The 23,071-nt window shown below is 37.0% G+C and overlaps 1 protein-coding gene across 3 annotated transcripts; it reads right to left on the bottom strand.

Annotated features, from left to right (window-relative positions):
* Positions 1–972: 972 nt before the first annotated feature.
* On the bottom strand, positions 973–22,994 carry mcamb (melanoma cell adhesion molecule b). 3 transcript variants are annotated; one of them, XM_077723312.1, is made up of 17 exons: positions 22,876–22,994; positions 8,976–9,097; positions 8,673–8,904; positions 8,512–8,582; positions 8,359–8,446; positions 8,110–8,289; positions 7,154–7,281; positions 6,930–7,065; positions 6,756–6,868; positions 6,517–6,658; positions 5,862–5,989; positions 5,446–5,587; positions 4,601–4,714; positions 4,231–4,272; positions 3,049–3,172; positions 2,348–2,459; positions 973–2,255 (listed from the first exon to the last, which is right to left on the bottom strand). In XM_077723312.1, exons 1-17 carry the CDS (start codon positions 22,940–22,942, stop codon positions 2,253–2,255), a joined length of 1,944 nt encoding a protein of 647 aa, XP_077579438.1. In that variant the 5' UTR covers positions 22,943–22,994; the 3' UTR covers positions 973–2,252. The 3 variants fall into 3 exon arrangements, with proteins under 3 accessions (XP_077579438.1, XP_077579439.1, XP_077579440.1); XM_077723313.1 differs by lacking the exon at positions 4,601–4,714; XM_077723314.1 differs by lacking the exons at positions 4,231–4,272; positions 4,601–4,714.
* Between the last annotated feature and the right edge of the window lie 77 nt (positions 22,995–23,071).

Genomic DNA, 23,071 nt, shown 5'->3' with positions numbered 1-23,071 from the left:
AGAGGAGAACTAGACTGGTGAGTCTACTTGTTTCTTATTTACTGATTATTTGTTGTTGTTATGTGTGTTCTACGTGCTGAAAGCTTTCATCTCCGTGGATAGGGGTAGGGAACCTGTGGCTCGGGAGCCATATGGGGCTCGGGATTCCTGTTTGTTTATTTATGTTTGGAAAATATTTAGTTTCAGTGTTTTCAATAAATGTTTAGCCTGTTCGGCACACGATTTTTAGAATGTTTTGAACTTTGGGCTATTGTGCAATTGATTTTGACACCCCTCGTGTATATATAGATCATATAAATATGTATATTAGGCGTAAAAGTGTGCTTGACACAATTGTGCATGCTTTTGAATGATTATACTTCATTCTGAATGAAATCACATTGTTGGTTATACAGATATGGACAATAAGGGGTTAAATAGGTATAATTTCTTTAAAAACTCTTAATTTGTACAAATTACACATCATAATTATGGCAGAAAATAATCTTAATTGAGCTTGGTTAGATTATTTTGCTGTTTTGATTGTATTTATTGCTGCTTTGGTATATTGACTTGATATGATTTAAATCGAATAAACACAACAAAGTTTTTTTCTTAAATTATTCATTAGAGTTCTTTTCTTTTTATTATAAAATGTTTTTTTACAATCGCTTCATGAACTTCAAAGGGTAAAAATAATCTAATCTAAAAAACCGCAGACAGAAATTGACAAAATATTTGGACTATTAATCAACTGGGCCACACAAGTATTAGTACTAGGACTATAAAAAAAATATCATCGTTCATAACGCAGGACATTATTGATAACTTACATTAAAGCACACTAGAAATTTAAAATTTCACGATGAAATGCATAAATTCTGCTATTTCTGCGACATATATTTGAAAAATAGAAATCATTGAGCCCAATATTGGTATAAATAATGTGAATGGGGCATAGTAATTCATTTTTTTAATCAAATTATGATCAAAGAAAATAAAAATAGGATTTCTTCCAATCGTCAATTAAAAAAAATCTACATAAATGCCCATTATAACATAAGGCTAATTTTTGTTGTGCTAATTCTGTATAAATATTCACTCAAAACGCCAGTACTATTTTTTACATGGCAAAAAAATAAACATTCACATTAGACAGAAACACTAGCTAACTACATAAAGACCACAAAAAAATACAAATCAGTGCACTAATCATAAAAACCACACTTAATATTTTAACTCGTGTTTTTGTATTGGCCCGAATATAAGACATTGTTTTTTTTTTTTTGCATTGTAATAAAAAAGTGTCGCTTGTATTCAATTTGGGGTTTAAGAGATTATTCCTATTAGTAACGCTAGATGGCGCCAGATCTCATTAAAGTAAATATTGAAGACTGATAATTAATGCAGTTATTGCACTTTTGTTGTTTGATTACAATAAAGTGGTTAATTTACATAAAAATCATAATCCATTATTTCAAAAAAAAATATGATATGACTTTGGTTTCCATTTATAAATGTTCAGATAATAAGATGAATAAGGCAAAATAACATTTTTTTTTCTACAATATATTTTTTTAGATGTAATGTCATTATTTTGACTATAAAAATTGAATGTGGTCTCCACAAATTATTTTATTCAAATTTAAGTCTTGAAAAAAGTCGTCTTATATTCGGGCCAATACAGTATTCAAAACTTAAGATGTCATATCTTTGGCAAGCATAATATTTTGCTATTTTTTAAACACATTTGATACACAAAGTGAAATCCATCATATTTCAGGACAGTTTTGAGAAAATATACATCCTCTACAGTGAAAGTGACAATACTACTTGTGTTATGGGAGGAAGATTATTTCTACCAAATGAATCTTAAATTTAAGCTTAGAAATAAAAGGCCAAAAAATAGCTTTTGAAATATTTTTAAGGAAAATGATGGCTTATTATTATACACAAAGATTTTCAGTGTACAGACTGTCTCTGCTCCTCATAAATCAAGTGTCGCTACACTTTAAATAAGGAAATATATATATACACGCATGATGTAGTATGTACACTAGAGAAAGAGCTCGTTTTTGGATAGAAAAATAGTCCCCGCTGGACGCTAAATCTGCAACATACAAAACGGACATCCTGATTTTTAACATAGACGTGCACAGGGGGAAGTCATGTGATCAATTTGGGGTCTCAAACAGCTTTTGATTGACAGGGGAGCATCTCCGGGTGGGTTTTACTCGGGTAACAGCAGTCAGTGGCTTCATCCTCTTTGTTTTTTACTACAAAATGAGAAAGAAAACAGACATTTATTAAGTCAATGGAGTGTATGATGTCTTTTGGGTTGGGAGGGGGGTAGCAAATGAGGATGTACCTGGTTGCTAGGCGACAACTTCTCTCCGTTGACCCCGAGGAGAATGGCGTCTTCCGTATTGTCGCCCTTCATTTCCACCACAATGTTGTCTTTTCCTGATTTCTCTTTAGTGCTAAAAGATGCACATTTTTTGACTTAAAAAGGAGTTATTTTTTGACACATGATCTGTATTAAGGTAACATAATGATACAAAAATATTTTAATAAGTAGAAGTGGAGATAACTGACATTTATTGTCATGTGACTTCAGTACAGGGGATACATGTCAATATATTTTTTTTAATAATTGATATTTAAATGCAAAAAAAGCTTCTTTAAAAATTGTTTTAAATATTTTTGAATGTGATCCAAAACATAATATATTTATGAATTTTCCTTTTTTTCCTAGCATACAATTTTTCCTCCCACAAAGCTACATTTTAGTTTATTTTTTTTAATATCTGACAATTAAGATCTCAAATACAATTAATCAACTTTTGGGCTAGATGTTTTAAAAACAAAAAAACAAAAAATATTGAACTTTTTAATTCATTTATGCTAACTTAATGTCTAACTTTGTACTCTGAAAATGGAATTATGAAGAAAATAAGCAGCATCAATAATAACAATCATTTGTTTTGTCAAAATCTAGACAAATGATGTCTTATCACTTATAAAACAATAATAATTGTGATAACAAAAACTTAGCAATTGTGTACTTACAGGTCTTGCTTGCCTGAACGACCACAAATCTTCCCTTTCTTGTACAAAAAGTAAAGGACGCTTCCCAAAATGGCCAACAGTAGAATACAGATGATAATCACCGCAATGATGACGCCATTGCTCTCTGATGGACAACACGCAAAGGAACAAGGTAAGAACTTGCGGAAAATCAACAAAAAAAGTACCGGTTCAACCATTTTGTGCCATCTAGCGGGAAATATTGTCGCCATGATACATACACCAAAGATAAATGTTTTTAAATTAGGGTATTTGTTTAGATCTGGGGTGTCCAAACATCCATGTCCAGTTTTTTTTATTGTCCCGAAGAAAAAGATAAGCAAAAATAATTGAATATTGACCGCAAAAGAAGCTTAAATTGAATCTATGTGTTGTTGGAGTTGTCAGCTTTAAGATAAGATAAGGGTTGTCACTTAAACGTGGCCTTTTCTTTATTTAAGTTGAATTTCTGGTATTTTGTTTTTGCACAAATGTACTTGCGAGAAATAATGTCTTGGTTGAGATTTTCTACACTTTTTAGTGGCATTTTTGGCTTATTTTGTGGATTTAACTCATTCACTGCCTTGTTTGTTGTTGTTATTTGTGTATTTCCGTAATTTACCTCTTATTATGGTGACTACTTATTTATTTTAATGATATATTTGCTGTTGTTGGAAAAGTTTTAAATCTCATTATACTTATTATACTATATACTTATATAATGACAATGAAAGCATTCAATTCAAATTACATTAAAAAAATGTTCCTGTCATATTTCCGAGACGTCTAATCCAATTTGACTCGACAAAGTAAAAAAAATCCCATTTCTCCTTAATTTATATCCTCTATTTAACAAAATAAAAGTGGTAGGATTACAAATTAGCATCTTTTTTTAGATTTCTGAAAGCATAAAGTTTGGATACACCCCTACTTTAGCTTATCTGTCAATCATAGTCTACCAGCCAGAAGTATCATGGCGCCAAATGGGAAAATATAGGAGGACAGAGTGCAGCTTTTCTAGAACCTGGCAACCTAGGGAAAGGAATAAATAGGCAGCAACCATTGCAAAGTGGAGGAGAGAAAAAAAAAGTGTGTTCATGCATGCTGGGAATTGCTGGTGTTCATTTTTTTTAGGAGAAGGAGAAACACGCCCCTTGCTCACCAGGGGTGACGGATTTTACAAACCTTTCCTGATTTTCTTTGGCGGTATTGGTGTTGGTGGTCGGACTGGGGAAAACCATATGAGCATAGATTGTCAGTGGGTGAGGGTTAGGGTGGAATTTAAAAAAAAAAGTATATATATATTTTATTTTGTGTGTCAAAGTGGCGGCCCGGGGGCCAAATCTGGCCCGCCGCATCATTTTGTGCGGCCCGGGAAAGTAAATCATGAGTGCTGACTTTCTGTTTTAGGATCAAATTCAAATGAATAGTATAGATGTATATTAAATTTCATGATTTTCAGTCTTTTAAATCAATAATTGTCATTTTTAAATCATTTTTACCTGTGTTTTAAGTACAATAATAATTTTGTAAAATCTAAAAACTGTGGCCTTACCTGTGGAATTGGAAAAAGTGCCTGTGCTAGTAGTAGTAGTGGTAGTAGTAGTAGTAGTAGTAGTAGTGGTGGTAGTGGTGGTGGTGGGCAGAGCTGCTTTTGTAGTGTGTACAACTGAAATAAGGTAAGGGTCACACACAGGACGTCACAACATGTTAACATACAAACAAACGGAGGAGGGGGACGTAACCATAGTGACGTACAATCCACGTGTTAGGACATCTTAAATACAAATATGACAATGTGACAAAGACGACACCAACACGGGGGAGATGTCCAAGTTTTGGCCACGCCGGGCGGGACATTCTGGCATTGCGTGAAGTGATGTGAAGAAATTGTAGAAATACAGTGTGTAGTTTCATCTTGTATTGGTGGAAAAACACGTGCTACAATAATAATTGTGGGTATGGGGGTGCTATAACATGCCTGTGGTCTGGACACGGGGTAGTGGATTTCAGTACATTGTTTGGTTTTTGGAAGATAATGTGAAGGGTTGTGGAAGTGGACTTGTGATTTTTATATTGAATTGCATTGTGTGGGTGTATTGGTATGAGTGAAACTTCATGTGTACAGTAATCCCTCGATTTGCGCGGTTTCACGACAACACGTTTTTTTTGAAATTTTTGTAAATTCTTAAAAATGTGAAAATCCACGCTTAAACTCACAAGCAGAGGCCACTCCCCCTAAAAATGTATTACTGTACTGGGATTACTGTATGTCTTTGTATTGTACTATGCTAAGGCCTTCCCATTGTAACCAGTTGGAGTAATTGTAGAAATAATATAGAACATATGATATGAGCTACAGTCGAACTTTAAAAAAAAACAACCTGAGCGGGAACTCACTGGCTGTGATGTTGAAAGTCAATGCGTCGGCGCCATACTTGTTGGAGGCATTGCAGAAAGCGGTGAGGTCAGAGGTCACCGATATGGTCACCACACTGTGGATGCTGTCCATCTCTTTCATATGAGACTTGGGCTCGAGGACCTATTATTATTACAGCAGTTGTTCATTAATATATTGATTATAAAATATGTCTGTCTTGCTAACAATTGTAAGACATTACATTTGACATTTTTTTATCGTTTGTTTCCGATGTTGATTGATTATTAGGGAAAAATAGGGTTTTTTTTCCGCAGTTTGCCGAACAGCTATTTTGAATTATAGTGGTTACATTTTGTCCCAAGTTAAGTACAGTCTGTGCTCGTATATTTCATGTAGCTTGAGTGAAAATATCCGAAAATATCCCATAATTGGTTACCTTTCCGTCAGAGGTGGTCCAGACAACATCAGGAGCTGGGAAACCTCTTACTTCACATATGAGATCCACTTTGTTGGCTAAGCTCTCTTCAAAATGTGTTTCCACTGTTTTCTTAATCTCTGGCGCACCTGAATAGAAAAACCACAATTGAAAATTAACTTGACTGGGCGGAGCATTGCGTTTTTTTCAGTGTTTTTTTTTTTCGCGTTAGTTAATGTGAATGGCGGAGCTTGTTCGCTAATACGAGAGGAGTATATGTACTACTTCTTGTTGGCAATTGGTTGTACGTTATGGTATGTTGAGGACATTTGTGTGCATCATTTTCTGAATATTTTGAAGGGAAGATAAAAGTGGAAAAAGCTTTGATAGGTTGCATCTGAAAGTCACGGTGGAGGCGGGGCTAATAGAGCCAACCCGAGAGAAGAAATGTATACATTTTTTAAACTAAATTAGAATTAAGTTTAGTGTTAGGCCAGATTAAATGTATTTCTCAATGTGTCTGCATCATAATCTAAATTCATCTAAATTTGTTGATGTTACGAGCGTGTTGCCATGCAAAAAGTTTACCACCCCGTTCCACTATGCGAAATAAGCTCTTATCTCAAGGTACCACTGTATACTGTCCACCTCTTTGCCTGAGTAACTGCAGACAAACCTTTTACATTAACTCGAAGGCTCTCCATCTTTTCCATGCCATCAATTTCAGGAACAGTCACCACGCATGTGTACATCCCTGCCGTGTCAAAGTTAGCATCCTTCAATCGTAAAGTGTGTCCTACCGCCACTTCTTGTCCATCCTAAAAAAAAAAACACCAAAAAACTCGAATAAATTTCATCTTCTCCACAGCAAAAGCCTTTCCTTAATTGATTGATTAATTGATTAAAAAGAATGACCTTAAACCAAGCCGTATGCGTCTGTAGAGAAGATAGCGCGTTGCATGTAGCGGTCACTTCCTCGCCTTGATCCAACTCCATTTCGCCGGGCAACACCACGGCGGCGTCGAGGTCTACTCAAACGACATATACGTTCACCATCGAGGAATAAGTCCGTGGCGTTTAAATACGTACAGTGGACAAACACGGTGGCGTTCCCCGAAAGGTCCTCGTAAGTTTCCATATCCGTCGAGATGCACTCGTAAACGCCGTTGTGGTCACGTGTGACGTTTTCCAGGATGAGCATGTTGTTTTGCAGTTCGTATTCCACCTGTGAACGTCAAGCCAAAAAGCATAGGTGTTTGAAAGCGCCCCCTGTAGGTGGGAGAAGTTAGTACATGAGAAGAAGAGTGGCTTACTTCTTTGTGCCAGATGGCGTAGACTGATGGGGTGTTACCGTTGCCATGGCAATTGAATGTAATGGAATCTCCTTCCTTAATTTTGCCTTTTGGGGACTCCACCCAGACGTGGACCTCCGTGGACGGGTCTGGAAAAAATGGACAATTTATGGGTGAGGTCTCAATGTTTAAAACCTCAAAAAATAGCCTGACTTTGAAGGGAACCAATCAGATTTTTCCCAAAAATGTGGACTTTCTCCTATTGGGATGTCCACTTCAAATGAAATTGACACGGTGGATAAGTGGTTGGTATGTTGGTCTCGCAGTTTTGTGGTCGTGGGTTCGATCTCAGGTTTGTCCTCACTGTGTGGAGTTTGTATGTTTGTGTTGGTTTTCCTTGCCTGGTTTCCTCCCATGTCCCAGAAATTTGCATAGCATGCATGCTAGGCTAGATGGTGTCAAAGTGGCGGCCCGGGGGCCAAATCTGGCCCGCCAAATATTTTTTTGCGGCCCGAGAAAGTAAAGCATGAGTGCCGACTTTCTGTTTTAGAATCAAATTAAAATGAAGAGTATAGGTGTATATTAAATTTCCTTTTTTTCCCCCTTTTAAATCAATAATTGTCATTTTAAATCAATTTTTCCATGTTTTTAGTTCAAAAAATATTTAGTAAAATCTAATAATATATATAAAATAAACATTGTTTTAGATCTATAAAAAAATAGTATTCAAGGCTTTTAATCCAGTTCTTTTAATCCATTTATTAAAACAAATCTAAATATTATATCTAAAATGGTCCAGCCCGCATAAAATCAAGTTGACGTTAATCCGGCCTTCCTAATGCCCCTAGTTTATCTGAAATCGTCTCCAGCACCCCTACCCACGACCCTTATTTGGATAAACGAATGAATGAAATTGACATATAGTTTGCCTCATGAATTTTCGAGATGAAGTCGTTTTTGTGGTGTGTGATACTCACAGTAGACGGTGATATTAATACGATTGGTCTCAATCATTTTGGTCCCTCCCGGCACCAAGTAGGAGACTTCGCAGTAGAACTGTGCGTCCTTGTCCTCCTTCATCACCTTCAAGCTGAGTTCACTGCTGACCGAGAACAGACCGCTGGACTCCATGGTGGTGCTGTGTACGACCTTGACCACTGTGACACACACACACACATGTAACCATGTGTAACTGATCTCAGACCTGCCTTTTCACTTTATCTCACCATCTGCAATAGGTTGTAACGGCGTGTTGTTTCGATACCAAATGATGTTTGGCTTTGGGAAGCCATTTTTGACCTCGCAGAAGCCAACCTGGAAAAGACAAAGGGATGGAATCATGATGATGATTGTTTGATTTATAAAAAAGGACATTTTACCTTAGCTAAGGCGTCTTTATCAGCGTAAATCCCGGTTTGAGAACCTTCTATGCTGAGGTAGTCTGGTCTTTCTGTGTAACATTGAAAAAATAGACTCAAGATCCGTTTTTTTGCGCTCTCGTCGTCTTCACCATTTTATCTTTTACTTTGTCGTGGCTTACCGAAGACCAGAAGCTTGGTACGTCCCTCCGAGTAGCTGTCAGTCAAACTAGTGACAAGACAGGTGAATTCCTGCTGGTCTTTGAGCTGCACGTCCGTGATAGTCAACAAAACTTCTCCGGTAGCCGCCGTCACGTTGACGGCGATGCGATCCGTGAACTGCGTGCCTCGTTCCACAGATTGCACGGTGGCGTCTTGATAGTAGATTCTCTGTTTCTCCCCCGTTTTTAATGCCTGCGGGTTGGAGTTTTGTAGACATCATATTCGCTTCTTTTTTCGTCTTGCGAACACTTGGTGAAACTCACGTAGAACCACTGGATAGTCAGCGCCCCGATTCCGTCGTCAGAGGTGAACATGCAGGTGATCTGAGCCGTCTCTCCCTTGAGAACCTCCACCCTGTCCTCCATTAGCACGTTCACAGCCCATGCTGATAGAATAGAAATATACAAAAGATCATTAGTAATATATAGTAATATATGTCATATTTTACTTTTTCTTTTTACATTACATTTTTAATGTAGTGTCATTTTTATGACAGTAGGACATACATTACCAGCAGATATATACACATATACACATATACATACACATACATACACATATATACATATACACATATACACATATACACATATACACATATACACATATACACATATACACATGCACATATGCACATATGTATACACCTATACACCTATACACATATACACATACATACATATATACATATATGCACATATACACATATACACATACATACATATATACATATATACATATATATACATCTATACATCTATACATCTATACATCTATACTTGTATACTTGTATACTTGTATACTTCTATACTTCTATACTTCTATACTTCTATACTTCTATACCTCTATACATCTATACCTCTATACATATACACATATATGTATGTATATGTTTAAATTTGATGCCCAATAATTCAATGCAGGGTTTTTAGGCAAAACAATGTGTAAGAAATTCAAAGTATAAAAACATGACTACCTTCCCCAAGGCTAAAATCTTTCAGCAATGTAACAAAATTGCAAGTCAGTCGATCTTATACTTTTTCTTTTTATTGTAGAGCAAGTTAATTTTTTAAAAAATCTGAGTCTTACTTTCCTTTTCTCAATGTCTTTGAACCAATGATTGGGATACACCTCTCCGTCTATTTTGAGCCATTACTTTCTTTATACTTTTCCACCCATAATATATCCAGACACTGAAAGCATAAAAATGCAATCCGAATGACTGGTTTAGATGATGTGTTAGTGGCTTGTCCACGGACGCCATGGCGACGACGTCAAGCAAAAAAGACGAGACGAGGATAATGAGGCGCCCACCCATGTCCATATAAATGTGGCGCATTCCACTATGTCACCCTCTGGCAGAAAGAAAGAGTCAATTTACAGGCCACACAGTGCCCCCACTGTTTCCCTCCCCAACTGTCTTTAAAAGGGACAACTGGTTTTCCCCTCTTGATGGGACTGACAGACACATCCTTCAAAAGTGAAAGACAATCTGTCATTTTTTACATTTTCCCACCTTTTCTTCTATTATAGCCTTATTCTAAAATGGAATATACTTTAATTTTTCCTTCCAATATACATATAATGTCAACATGAAAAGAAAATGAGGGGAAATTCGTCGATGTACTTTTAGTTGAATTTGGAAATTTATACATTATAGTCTTTATAAAGGATTTTTTTAAAATACATATTTGAATACATGGAATTATATATTATCTATTTTTTGGACAGGAATATGTGGTTCATGTTGTAATATTGATGGAAAATGACCTTTAAAAAAATCGGAGTATTTTGTATTTGCAGAAATGATAGTATACAAATCTATTAAAAATGAAGTATTTTCGAACTTGACCTCTATGTAGTGACCATGAATGCAGTAAATTTTCTCACATGCTCCAATTTAGTCTCGTGTTCGTGACATGTGGAACCTTCCGCCGTGTTTATGTACTTTGAGCAAGGTTTCAGTTGACAGATGATCTTTTTCCAAAACTATTTAGTACAAAAAAACCTATATTTACGTTAGATGACTATTCTGCAAGATTAACAACTGATTTTTCTGCTACATACATGTATTTTGTTGGTGAAATCCATATGATAACATACATATTTTTGAGTATTTTGCACATTCCCTCCAAATATGGCATCATTTCAAACACAAAAACCATCCTCCCTTACTTTTGCCACTATGTTAAGTAATGTTATGCTACCTCCTGCTACTGTATTTGAAACACTTAACTCTACTACGACTACAGCTCACTTCTTCCCCTTTTAGAATGCATCCATTAAACACACAAACACAAACACATACACTATGAAAGACACACCTGTGTTGCTAATGGAGTTGCATAGAAATTCAATTAGAGTCTCCTAGGTAGCCATTTCCTGGCCATTAGCGACGGAGGCACAACGCTGACTCACCCCCCAACCCCCCAAAAAAAACCTGATACAGCTCACCACTAAAGGCTTATTCACTTGAGACGTTTAAATGTCACTTGCACTTTTTACGTGTAGTACATCAAGCAAGGTTGCAAATCGATTGTACGATTCCATCAGGGAAGAAAAAGACTTGATGAACACTAATTCTCAGTCGCCAAGTGGAAAAATGGAGTCAAAAATGGCAATTTTATTCACTGATTTTGCCCTTATTTGAGTTTGATATACCCGATTGTGACTAGAATGTCTTTTGGGATAAAGTATGGCGGTGGTACACCCCACAAATCAGGTAGTTGAACTTTAGATGTTGAGACTTTGTGTTGGTATTTAGTGAAGAATGCCTTGTGGTGCCATATATGGAAGTTTGCTAGAAACTGAAATTACGTTATTGTCAAGGGAGAAGTGAATTTCCCAAGCTGCTGTTACTGTATTTTCACATTTTAAAGGAGCGGAAATGTGCTAAGATAATTGATATTACATTTATTGACTTTGGCTTTTTATAGTCGAATTTAAGTGTGAAATGTAAAATCTAGCTTGGTTTTTACAGACAAATATTGGTTCATGGCTATTTTTGGGTTCAGAGATTATGGTTCTTCTTCTTATTATTGGTTCTTATTATTACTCTCAACCAAAAAATGCATTATTTTTAATACTGTAACTATTTTGAACACAATAACTAGATAGTGGTTGTTGTCCTTGTACCCTGTTGATAGTGTAGTCATTCTTTGTGAAATCATTCTGGATTCTACAGTGTGGAATATTAAATATAGAGCAAAAGATGAACTTTAGCATAGTTGATGGAGGTCTTGTCCACATGAATACGAGGTTATAGAGTGTATTTGTTTATGTTTTTGAAAGAAAGAAAGCAAACAGACCTTCAGCAGGGCTGTTAAAATAGCTTTGACCTTTGTTAACTAGTTCACTGCCATTGTTGACGGATGTTTTAATTGGGAATGTTGGATGGGATTCTTCCAATGATAAAATCCTTTTATAAGAGAGCTCATTTTTCACCCATTTTTAGATAACTCCACTCCGGAAAACATAAGTCGGCCTATAGTCTGCTCCTTTTATTGTCCATAAATCAGGAAGTAAAGAACAATCAATACCATTCACTTCGATTTTTTTTGTGTATATGTAAGCCTACTTATGTATTTCCAAACAATGTTGCGTTTTGATGATAATGGCGTTTTATAAGTGCTCGTATGTTTATCTTTTAGTCTATTCTCATCCATTTTTAAAAGCTTCAAAATATTATCTCACCAAAATACCACTTAAAAATTGCTTTTTAAAACGGATAAGATCATTTATGGGGAGTTCATAATGTAAATGTTATAAGTTCTCTGTTTATTCTACCTCGGTTAAAGTTTAGTTAGCATTTTTAGAGTTTTGTTAGCATTTTTAGCGCAAAAAACTGATCGTGCCATGGACTGATTCCATTGGCTGACGCGGAAGGGCATCTAAATATTTTTCAAATCAACTGTGGATCTTTTTCCAATCCCGCAATCGCGTCACTTGGCAGCAAACACTGAGCTCTGCCATATGTTTCCAGTCCTGTCCTGTCACATCTAAGAATAACAATGGCCTATCAAGCTTGTCTGCTTACATGACAGTCCGCTGAGCCAACGCTCAACAGGAATAGAAGCTCTTACATCGAGACATGACACTTTAAAAAGGTAGAGCAAGCCAAAATATTGCAAAAAACATCAACGTCCTGATTGGCGTAACATTGCCATTCCAAGACTTGCACTTGTTTGCTATTGTTTTTTGATGAGGAATCTTGTCTTCTTGGATATCTTTTCTAAATATCCACTTTTATCAGTAAAAGATGATTTCCCTTAGCCTGGATTAAACTGTATTACATATAAATACAATGTAGTCATAGTGAGTCAAGCAGTCTTTCCAAACAGAGCTAAAATCTTCCATTTTTCATATGGCAAACCCCCAAAAAGATGCAGTTCCAGGTTTTTCCCAACATAATTCAGCCCTAATGATTATGTAAGAATGGTAAATCACTATAATGTTGATGTTAACACATGAAAATGTCAAGTGGAAAATAGAATAAGACTTATTATTTGAGTTGGTGGACTTTTATTAAACAGACACTTGCCATATCTGAAGTCGGGTTAGAAATGTCCAAAGCTCTTAATACCAAAAAAATAAAACTAAAGTTAGATTCAATCCTCCAAAATCTATTGGTCTTACTAGCTATAAATCAAGAGCCATCTATAACAATACCTTATTACAACTTCCAATCCTAAATGGCTTTGACGTTGTTAACAAATGTCATTCCTGCTTAAGCTTGAGAGGCAACAAACAAATCAAATATTGGAAAAACTCTGCCATCTTCAATTACTCCAATCCAACAGGCAAACCAACACACCCCCTTAGTCTTTATCTCCCCAGCTTTATACCATCCCACGAATATCTCTAAACACAGCGGCACCCCCCTTCCCCCTTCCCCCCAACTTTGACCCCACTTGGCCTAATGGACCACAAGAATGTTATGGGAAAATCTTGAAAATCATAGACACTAAAGGCCTTGTCACACATTCATCCATCACATTAAATCTTAATGACGCACCCCCAGGGCATTGAATACACATTCACACATTCACATATGCTAGAGTGAACCCACATCCTCATACTCAAATATTCCAAAAAACTTGATAAATATGCATGGATTTTACTGTATTTGTATTATTGACCATCCACAACTGAAACTAATCCATCTGTTCGTTAATTTTATGAACCGCTTATCCTCACAAGGATCTCAGGGGTGCTGGAGTCTATCCCAGTTAACTACCAGCACCAGGCGGGGTACACCGTCAATCAGTGAACAACCAATCGCGGGCCACAACAAACAGACAACCAATTATACTCATACCTAGAGTTAGCTTAGCTTAAAATTAGCTTAGCGTGTAAGTGTTTGGATTTTAGGAGAAAACTGGAGTACTCAGAGAAAACCCATGCAAGCCTGGGAACAATATAGAAACTCCACATGGTAGCGACCCACCTAGACTCGAACCCTCGACCCCAGAACTGCGAGACCGATGCTCTAACCACTAATCTTTGAGCGGTCCAGTGTAAACGAATTAGAACCCAATCAGTTGATCTTGTCGGTCGGTATCAGGTTATTTTATGCCATCCATTGCCCTGTCCTCTAAACAAAAGTTCTCGCAGTGGAAACTGACACTTGGCCCTCACATCAGACACTTGTGATTTGAAGTGAGGATCATAAAATCCCCCTGAATACCAGTCTTGTTGTTGTGTTTGCACTTAGCAACTCTAGTAAAGAGGACTTGTAGACCGTCATCACATTCAAAATTAGCATCGGCCTCTTGCCACGCAAAAAAAATGGAGTCGAAACGGATAGTAACCTTCTTCCCGATCGTAGAACCCGACGTAACTTTAAACAAGCCGTCAGGGTAAACCCTTTTCATAAAGACTGAGGAGAGGATGCGAAGAATGTAAATAGTGCTGACTCTCAGAGCAGACCACACATTGGGTCGGCGAGAGTTCCTTCTCTGGTTTCTCCTGAAAATCTGACTGGGTATTAGGTTTCGACAAGCCACCTGCCGTGGAGATCAGCTCGTCCTGATCTTGGCTGGTTTCTCAGCCTGACAGACTCCAGGCAGGAAGGGAAGACATCTATTACAACATCATGCTAATTTGTGTTGACGTAATGGTAAATTTGTGGTTTTGCTGGGGTTTTTTTACAATGATGTGTACTGTAAGGGAGCTTAAATCTGCCTTAAATGAATGTTAAGCATATTTTTGAAACATTGTAGCTAAAGATAGATACAAATAACAGTTTTTGTTGTTTACTTAAGACATCATTGTATCGAAACTTTTTATACTCATATCATCATATTAACGTCAACTTGATTTCATGTGGGCCAGACCATTTTAGATATAATATTTAGATATATTTTTTTAGAAAATGGATTAAAAGAACTAGATTAAAAGCCCTGAATATTCCGTTTTTTATAGATCTAAAACAATATTTATTTTAGCTTTTTTATATGTATTTTTAGATTTTACTAAATTATTTTTGAACTAAAAACTGAAAAAAATGATTAAAAAATGACAATTTTTTATTTAAAATGGGGAAATCAGGAAATTTAATATCCATCTATACTCTTCATTTGAATTTGATCCTAAAACAGAAAGTCAGCACTCATAATTTACTTTTCGGGCCGCACAAAATGATGCGGTGGGCCAGATTTGGCCCCGGGCCGCCACTTTCACACCAGTGGTTTAAACAACACAATCGTTCCTTTTGAGCTGTCATTACAACTACTTTTTTTTTTAAACATCCATCCATCATTTGGGTGTTCTGTCTTTACTGGTCGTCAGCCAATCACTTTTTCTGGAAACCACCCTAAAATCTATGTATTGGCACATATGCTTATTCTTATGTGTGTGATTGCATCTCAGTTGTCCACTTCCTCACGCTTGTTCTCATGGCGGTATGAACGCCCACTCCATCCTCTTTCCCACGTCCCCAACTCCTCATGGCAGTCCGCGTAGAGTCCCGAAGCGCACAAGGCCGAGGTAAAATAACAGTAAGGACTCGGAAGTATGGGAAAGGCCAACTTGGACGGTATTTTTGGGACGGGGCTGATTATGGTAGCGTGGTGAAGACGTCCCATGACATGGCTTCGCAAGTATGAGAGCGCAAGTTTGAGTGCGTTTGGTGCTTCTGGAGAATTATGACTAAAAATAGTTTGGTTAAACTATGGGTTTTTTTTGCTGACTTGTTGTAGGGTCTGGAAATTCCGGATTGTGGTGGAATATGGTTTCCTGATGTTTGTCTTTATGGGATGTAATTGTCACTGTAGAACAAGGGTGTCGGACTCGGGTTGGTCAACTACATTGTACCATTTTAGATATAATATTTAGATTTTTTTTATAGATTAAAAGAACTGTATCAAAAGCCCTAACTATGGCATTTTTTATAGATTTAAAACAATGTTTATTTGAGTTTTTTTTTCTTAGTAAAGGAAAATTTCTTTTAATCATTATGTTCTATATTATAGTGGAAAACAAAAAATATTTTTATATATTTTTAGATTTTACAAATTGATTTTTGTACTAAAAACACAGAAAAATGGATTAAAAAATGACAATTATTGATTTAAAAGGGAAAAAATCTAGAAATATAATAAACATCTATAATCATTTTAATTTGATACCAAAACAGAAAGTCAGCACTCATGATTTACTTTCCCGGGCCACACAAAATGATCTGGCGGGCCAGATTTGGCCCCCGGGCCGCCGCTTTGACACCTGTCCTGTAAAAAGTGAAATACTTCATTCATTCATTTTCACTACAAAAGATGTTGTCTTAGCTACAGTTGCCAACCAGGTCACATGACCCGAAATAAAGCCGCGACCACGATATGAAAACAACGATTCATTTATCTCCACATCAGCTGCTTCTTCTTAGTAAAATTTAAGTCGTCATGTCATTGAAATCTAATCCAAATCATCCTTAATCAAAAAACTTGAAACAGAATGACACCATGTCAATTGACTTCAAGTATCTAAAATGACATTTGTGGTCCAAAGTATGTGATCTCAGCTCAACCAATGAGCAGAGACCGTATAACGCAGGTTAAGTGCTGCAAAACCACATAGTGTAACTAAACAAGGTGAAGCCGCATAGAGTCGTACACACAAGCCGCTTTGCTGCATTAGCTTAAAAGCATTGTAATGTGCATTAGGAGCATTATTTCAGGGAAACAACATTCATTATTAAGCAGAGAGGCAACTTGCTGTCTCCACGTTGGTCCACCAAGACACGCCTCCATTCACTGGCCAATAGGAAGCCTTTTGCTAATCACGTTCGTCGATTGAATGTTTCTATCTGAACTACTATTCAAATGGTATTTATGAGTATTTACTCTGTGTATAGATCTAAAAAAACATTTTAAATGTATAAGAAATGACATTTTCCAAACAAGAGAATACTATATTTAAGATTATTTGCAAGTGAAGGGTTGAGAAAAGTATTTGGATCATTTTTCAACAATATTTTTAAATAATTTGACTATTTAATTAGCTCACCATTCATTTTGTCATCAATAAGTCGCCTATAAGTTGATAATCGTTATAGTCTTAAGTTTGATACCCCTGAATTGCCCTATTTTAGCTCGACCTGTGATTTATATACGTATTTTTTTCTCTGACCAACAAAAACTCATCTTTTTTAGGCCATATTTACTTGAAAACTTATTCACAGATGCTTTTTAGCCTGTTAATCCATTTTAATATCGTTACTTTGACGTATATCTCCCATCAAATTAAAAATGGCCCTTTCATAAGTGCGACTTATAGTCCAGTGCGACTTATATACCGAATTTCTTCGCTATTTTGCATTTTTCGGACTCCTGCGACTTCTAGAAAATTCTTAGAATATAATAGTCTTTAATTTTGAATGACTAAATCGCCCCGTGCTTGACTGGCGACCATTTTCCGGGTCTCATCCGCCATCAGCTGCTTCTCGAGACCACGAGCAAATAACTCCGATAGAACCTAGATAAGAAAACAAAATAGCGCAGACGGCTTTATCCGGTGTGTAGTAGTATTTAACGCGGCCTCAGCATTAGACTTCCTGCCACTTTGTCCCAAAGTATGATAAGGACAACAATAGCTTTATTCTTTGCTCGCCACTCTAAACTGATGGAAGTTTTCCAGAAAAATCTCAAACATTTTCCTGTCTTTTTGCATGCTTTTTGTTCTCCCTGCAGCTGTAAAAAAACAAAAAAGAAAATCCCTGGGAAACACTTAAAGTGAATGTTGGATGATGTCAGTCACACAGGTGCAAATGTAGAATATCTAAGTCGTGTGTTGGATCACGTTTCCTCCGACTGACACTTATTATGTCTGCTTGATACTTCACAGGCTTTCGACTGTATTTCCTGTAGCCCGGCAAACAGACCTTTCTTTTATGGGGTGTCGTTTCTAAAACCAAAAAAATCTATAAATACGACATGCTGGAAGATAGACAATAAAACTTTAATATAAACTTGTTCAGCCTTGTAGCTGTACATCTGTTATTAGGTTCATATTTTTACTGTTCTGGCAGTAGTACAACTTTTAGTATTTTTTTCCAAAAAATCATTTAAAAATATGTTTTTTTCAATTGTACGGTCCGGTGGATATGTTTTTTTTCAAAAGATAATTTTTGAATAATTTTTTCAGTCGTGTGGTTTGGTGGTTGAGTGGTTTGCGCATTAGGCTTGCAGTTCTGGGGTCGTGGGTTCGATGGCAAGGCGATTTTACCTGTGTGGATTTTTTCCGGGTAGTCCGTTTTTCTCCTAAATTCCCAAAACATGCATGCTAGGCTAATTTAGCACTCAGATTAGTTCCTAGTTAAGAGTAAATCGTTGTTGGTGTTTTTGTGCCCTGTGATTGGCTGGCCACTACTTTTGTTACTTTACACCCTACACAGCGTGCAGGAATGTTCATCATTTGCGAAAGCCGAACGTCCACGCGGCAGCGGCGTCAACGCGGATGACGAGCCGGAACAACTGGCTAGCCTCGGGGCTGCCGGGTCACCTTTGACCCACGCTGGGAAACAAAAGAACATTGATATACAGTTCGTTTCTCAATAGGCTCAACATGAACTGAAATTGTCAGAAGATAGCCAATACAGTTTGAAAAAAAACCTACTTCTATAATGATTATTTTCAGCCCATTATCATTAATTTGCAGAGTTTTGAAGATCCAAAAATGGCGACGTTATTAGAATACTGAGACTATTCGTTTTAATGAGAGCGAAACAATGCACCAAATCCTCAATTTTCTGCGAAAAAAAACTGTCATTTTACTTATTTTTTTGTGCATAATGAGAGCATCTCTTTAGAAACCAGATCAATATAAAGCAAAAGCAGATCCCACTCAAATTAAATGAAGGCGTTTTTAAGACAAAACTATCCTTATTTGGTTTTGAGTCTTCTGACTTTTATAAGTGATGAGTCACAATCATTAGGTTGAGTATTTCTATTTTCTCTCATTTATATAACAAAATATCTTTAGGGAATGTCCCGCTCAGTATTTAGGGTCTTAAATTTTATTTGGAATGAGTTCACATCCTTTTCAGTTTGTCACTTTAAGACGATAATGAGAAGTTATGTTATTACTCAACATATTGCAAGGAGAACACAACTTCAATGGCCACCCCGCCAAACTAAGAGTCACGTCAGAAGACATCCTGTCTTACGAAGTCCGGTCTTTTATTCCCGATAGGAATTTGCAGACGCTATAGAACTTCCATCCTGTTTGTGTATTAACTACTTTCCGACTGACAGGTTGTAAAGTTTCATTTAAATCGTTACGATTTACTTTGAAAATTCTACATAGGACTTGCAAGGAATTCCATTTTCGAATATAATTAGTTTGATGATCCCCATTTAGCATTTTTTTCAATCTATTTTTTCATACAGTCTGTTTAAACAAACAATACGTACCGATATTTTTTCCCGACTTAATTGTCTAGTGAGACAAAACACACTCGTACTTCCTTCCTGGCGCTTTAAAACAAGCGTTTCCGTAAATCTTTCATCCAAGCAAGACCGTTTCAAAGCTTAAAATATGATACTATGTATGTGTAGTGACGACAATGGCACAAAGTCCTGTAAAAAAGCAGCTGTGTCCACAACTAGCCTTTAAAGCTAGTCGCTATTGACCGCGATAATGGTGATAATGGACAGGATTCGCGTCAATACAAAGATCGGAACGTAAAAGGATAAAAAAATATGGCTTCCAGGTGAACCTCTAGAATGGAAAAAAAAATCCCAAGGTACACCACTAGCTGAAAAATATTCCAATTTAAAACTATGTCACCTAAATCAACATTATAATGTTTCATTAAAAGGAATGAAACCAAGCCTTAGATGTCAATCAATGGCTAGCTTTTAAAGTCTTCAATAGTTTATGCCTGAAATACATTGTTGATTTAGTAATACCAACAGCTGTTCTGCCTATTTCGGTTCTATAACAGGGTAGAGTCGACCCATTGTTAACATTTGATGGGTTTTTACACGCGTAGTTAAAGTTTATCATACGGAAAATGACGTTTTTGCGGTTTTAAAGGAGATGAATGAGAAAAATGAATGCTCTTCTTGTCATGATTATGAAAAATCAATTACACAATTCAATAAGAAGTAGGGAAAACTTATTAAAACTACCACACTAGTAAATGTCCGACTGATACAGACATTCTATTGCTCACGTGACTTTACCAGACGACCATTCGTTCCTGGGATGCCTGACATAGGTCCAATGACTCAATCAGACTGACTTGATCCAGCGATTAAAATACTTCAAGCAAATTAGGATTATTTTCGGCATTGCTATTAATCTACTATAAACCCTAACCCAGAAAAAGACTGGGCCAAAACAATGCAATCCTCTTCCCAAACCCAAAAACATGCTAGGCTACCTAGATGAAGACTCTAAATTGCCTTAGCTATGATTGGTCGGTTGTCCTTTGTCGGCTGAGATAACCTTAGTCAGGTTCAAGACTGAAATATGAGCAGTTTGTGGTTTTTAAATGTTCTAGAAGGATGTAGATTTGTGGATTCTGTGCTCATCCCAAGCCAGATCCTTCAAGCCGCCATGTTTTAATGTTGAGGCAGAACAAGGACGTTTATTGTCACACTAAAGATAGGACAGCGGTGTCCTTCAGACGAGCCACTGCGTCCAATGCGACCGCTCTTTGGCCCTCACTCGATTGGCCGATATGGCAGGAAGTGAACATGGGTCACTGGTCCACTTGAGTACCCTTGCTGTCTTTCTTCTGATGTCATGGTAGCGACAAAACAAAAGAATGTGGCACTTCACCTTCCTGTCCACTCTAGTCTCTCCTGTCCACTTCAAAAACTACCCAATGAGTCATTTTCCAGATTTCCCGGACTATAACTTGCACGTTTGGCTGAGCCTTTGACTTTTTAAATTCTTATTCTGTGTTTTTGTAGGCAATTATTATCCAAAAATTACATTAACAGATACTTATTTTCAACATTGTTCCCTATTTTCCTATTACTTAAACATATAATGTTGTATAATCTATACTCCAGTGCCACTTATATTCATTTTTACCATTTATTTTTCATTGTTTGACTAGTGCGACTTATATATTAGTTTTCCCTTTGATTGTGCATTTTTAGCTGGTGCGGCTTATACTCGAGTGTGACTTTTAGGTGAAAAATATGATATATTGTTCCAGTAATATGAAAAAAAACACCCTAATCAAAGTATAATTTCTTTATTTGACTTTAACCTCCTAAAACCTGGCATCCACAAATATGTACATCCCATTTTTGGTTGTCCCAAGACTATAATGTTAAAATTTTGTACTGCCAGGACCTGTCATCCACTTATGATGGTCCACATCATTTTTCTCAGAAACTACATATTTTATAAAGATAATACTTTGTTTTTACACTCATCAGGTCCCAATTAGCCTAAATATCAAAGAAAAAATGTATGCCTTGCTAAAGTCTGGGTCTTAGGAGGTTAAGGTTTAAGTCAAGCCTGTAAATCCGGGGTCTCAAACCGGTCCATTACTTATTTTAGAAGGCATCTCATTGGTTAAACTGTCAGCATGAAGGCCAGAACCCACTGTGAGATCATTTTAAGACCCTTACTCTAAACCTTGATTGGTTCTTAGTCTATTGGATGCTCTGTGATTGTGTGGCGACCAATCAAGGGTACACAAAACTATTCCTGAAGTCAACCATTCATTCCAATGAGGATATTTCCCATAGAAAATGAATGAAAGGCTCATAGCAAGATTCTACTCGTCAAATATGTCCCATCAAGGGTTCCCAGTCCACATGGGCCCCAGTTAGGCAAAAAACAAGGAAGTTAGTACTCAGTACTTGAGGGATTCCTTACCGGACTACGAACAATAGTCAGGCTGACCCCGTAACGGAAGATGAACATACACAATGCGTATAGAAGAGTTAGGGATAGGTGGGCAAAAACAAAGAAGCATTAAGAAGAGGGTGGAAGGAAAGTCCGACCCTCAAAGGCAGGAAAGGATCGGGATGGGCGGCGGCCATGTGTGTGTGTGTGCAGCCAATTGCATGTGACACGCAAACAAGTAAATCAATTGGAGAAAGTATAGTTGCAAGTAGACGGCTCTAAAAATACACAACAAAACTTTCTTTGCAGTTAATGTAGCCCAAAGCTAGGTTACTTTCCTCCAGATCATCACATTGGGAAGGAAGACCCATCTTTAAATCATTCTGGTAAAGGACACTTTTATGGAAGTTATGCCAGCGGAACGTATGGAACGGGTCAGACGGGAGCTGGCGGAAAGCAGAGAACTTCTGTGTGGCGCTAAAAATAAACTAAGGGACTTGTACAGTGTGTTTGGCGACCTTTCCACTACTCAACCATAACATGTTTGTGGGGTTTTTACATGCAATCAAGGCAGGAATATTGTTAGTTTTCATTGAATGCATTTGTTTAAAAACTATTTGGGTTTAGATTGTATTATTGAGTCTTTGTGCAGATTTAAAGTAGACCAGAGAGGGTTTTCATTCATAGTTTGAAAGAAAATGTATGAGTCATAAGTTAAGGTAGAAGTTGAAACAGCTGATATTTAGGTGCACGGTGACCTTGCATTTGCACTTTGGCTTTGAGCATTTTTGGTTGAAAAATGTGAGGATGAAAGACATAAGTTAAGTAAAGGTAATGGACCATCCATGGACTTACCCGTGTAGCCGTGTAGGAGTAGCACGAGTCCGGCAAGTAGAGATACAGAGGAGAGCCGTGTGTCCATGTTTGTTGATTTGTCCCGTGGAGGTCCGTCCTGATCCGATGCGTATGACAGACTGTGTGTGGAAGTTGGAGTCTGAAAAAGGGCGGAGGAGGAGGAGGACGAGGTGGGAGGAGGCGTGTGTACCACAAA

This window comes from Stigmatopora nigra, chromosome 8 (genome assembly GCF_051989575.1).
Source record: "Stigmatopora nigra isolate UIUO_SnigA chromosome 8, RoL_Snig_1.1, whole genome shotgun sequence".
NCBI classification, from domain to species: Eukaryota; Metazoa; Chordata; class Actinopteri; order Syngnathiformes; family Syngnathidae; genus Stigmatopora; species Stigmatopora nigra.
This window is presented reverse-complemented; position numbering and strand designations above follow the sequence as displayed.

What these genes read in the sequence shown, in the direction of transcription:
- mcamb (XM_077723312.1), bottom strand. Translation starts at nt 22,942, where the DNA reads ATGGACACACGGCTCTCCTCTGTATCTCTACTTGCCGGACTCGTGCTA. An exon ending in ACGCCATCTGGCACAAAGAA is followed by an intron (nt 7,066 to 7,153) that starts GTAAGCCACTCT and finishes TGACGTTCACAG; the next exon opens with GTGGAATACGAACTGCAAAA. An exon ending in CACTTTTTCCAATTCCACAG is followed by an intron (nt 4,273 to 4,600) that starts GTAAGGCCACAG and finishes GGTTTTCCCCAG; the next exon opens with TCCGACCACCAACACCAATA.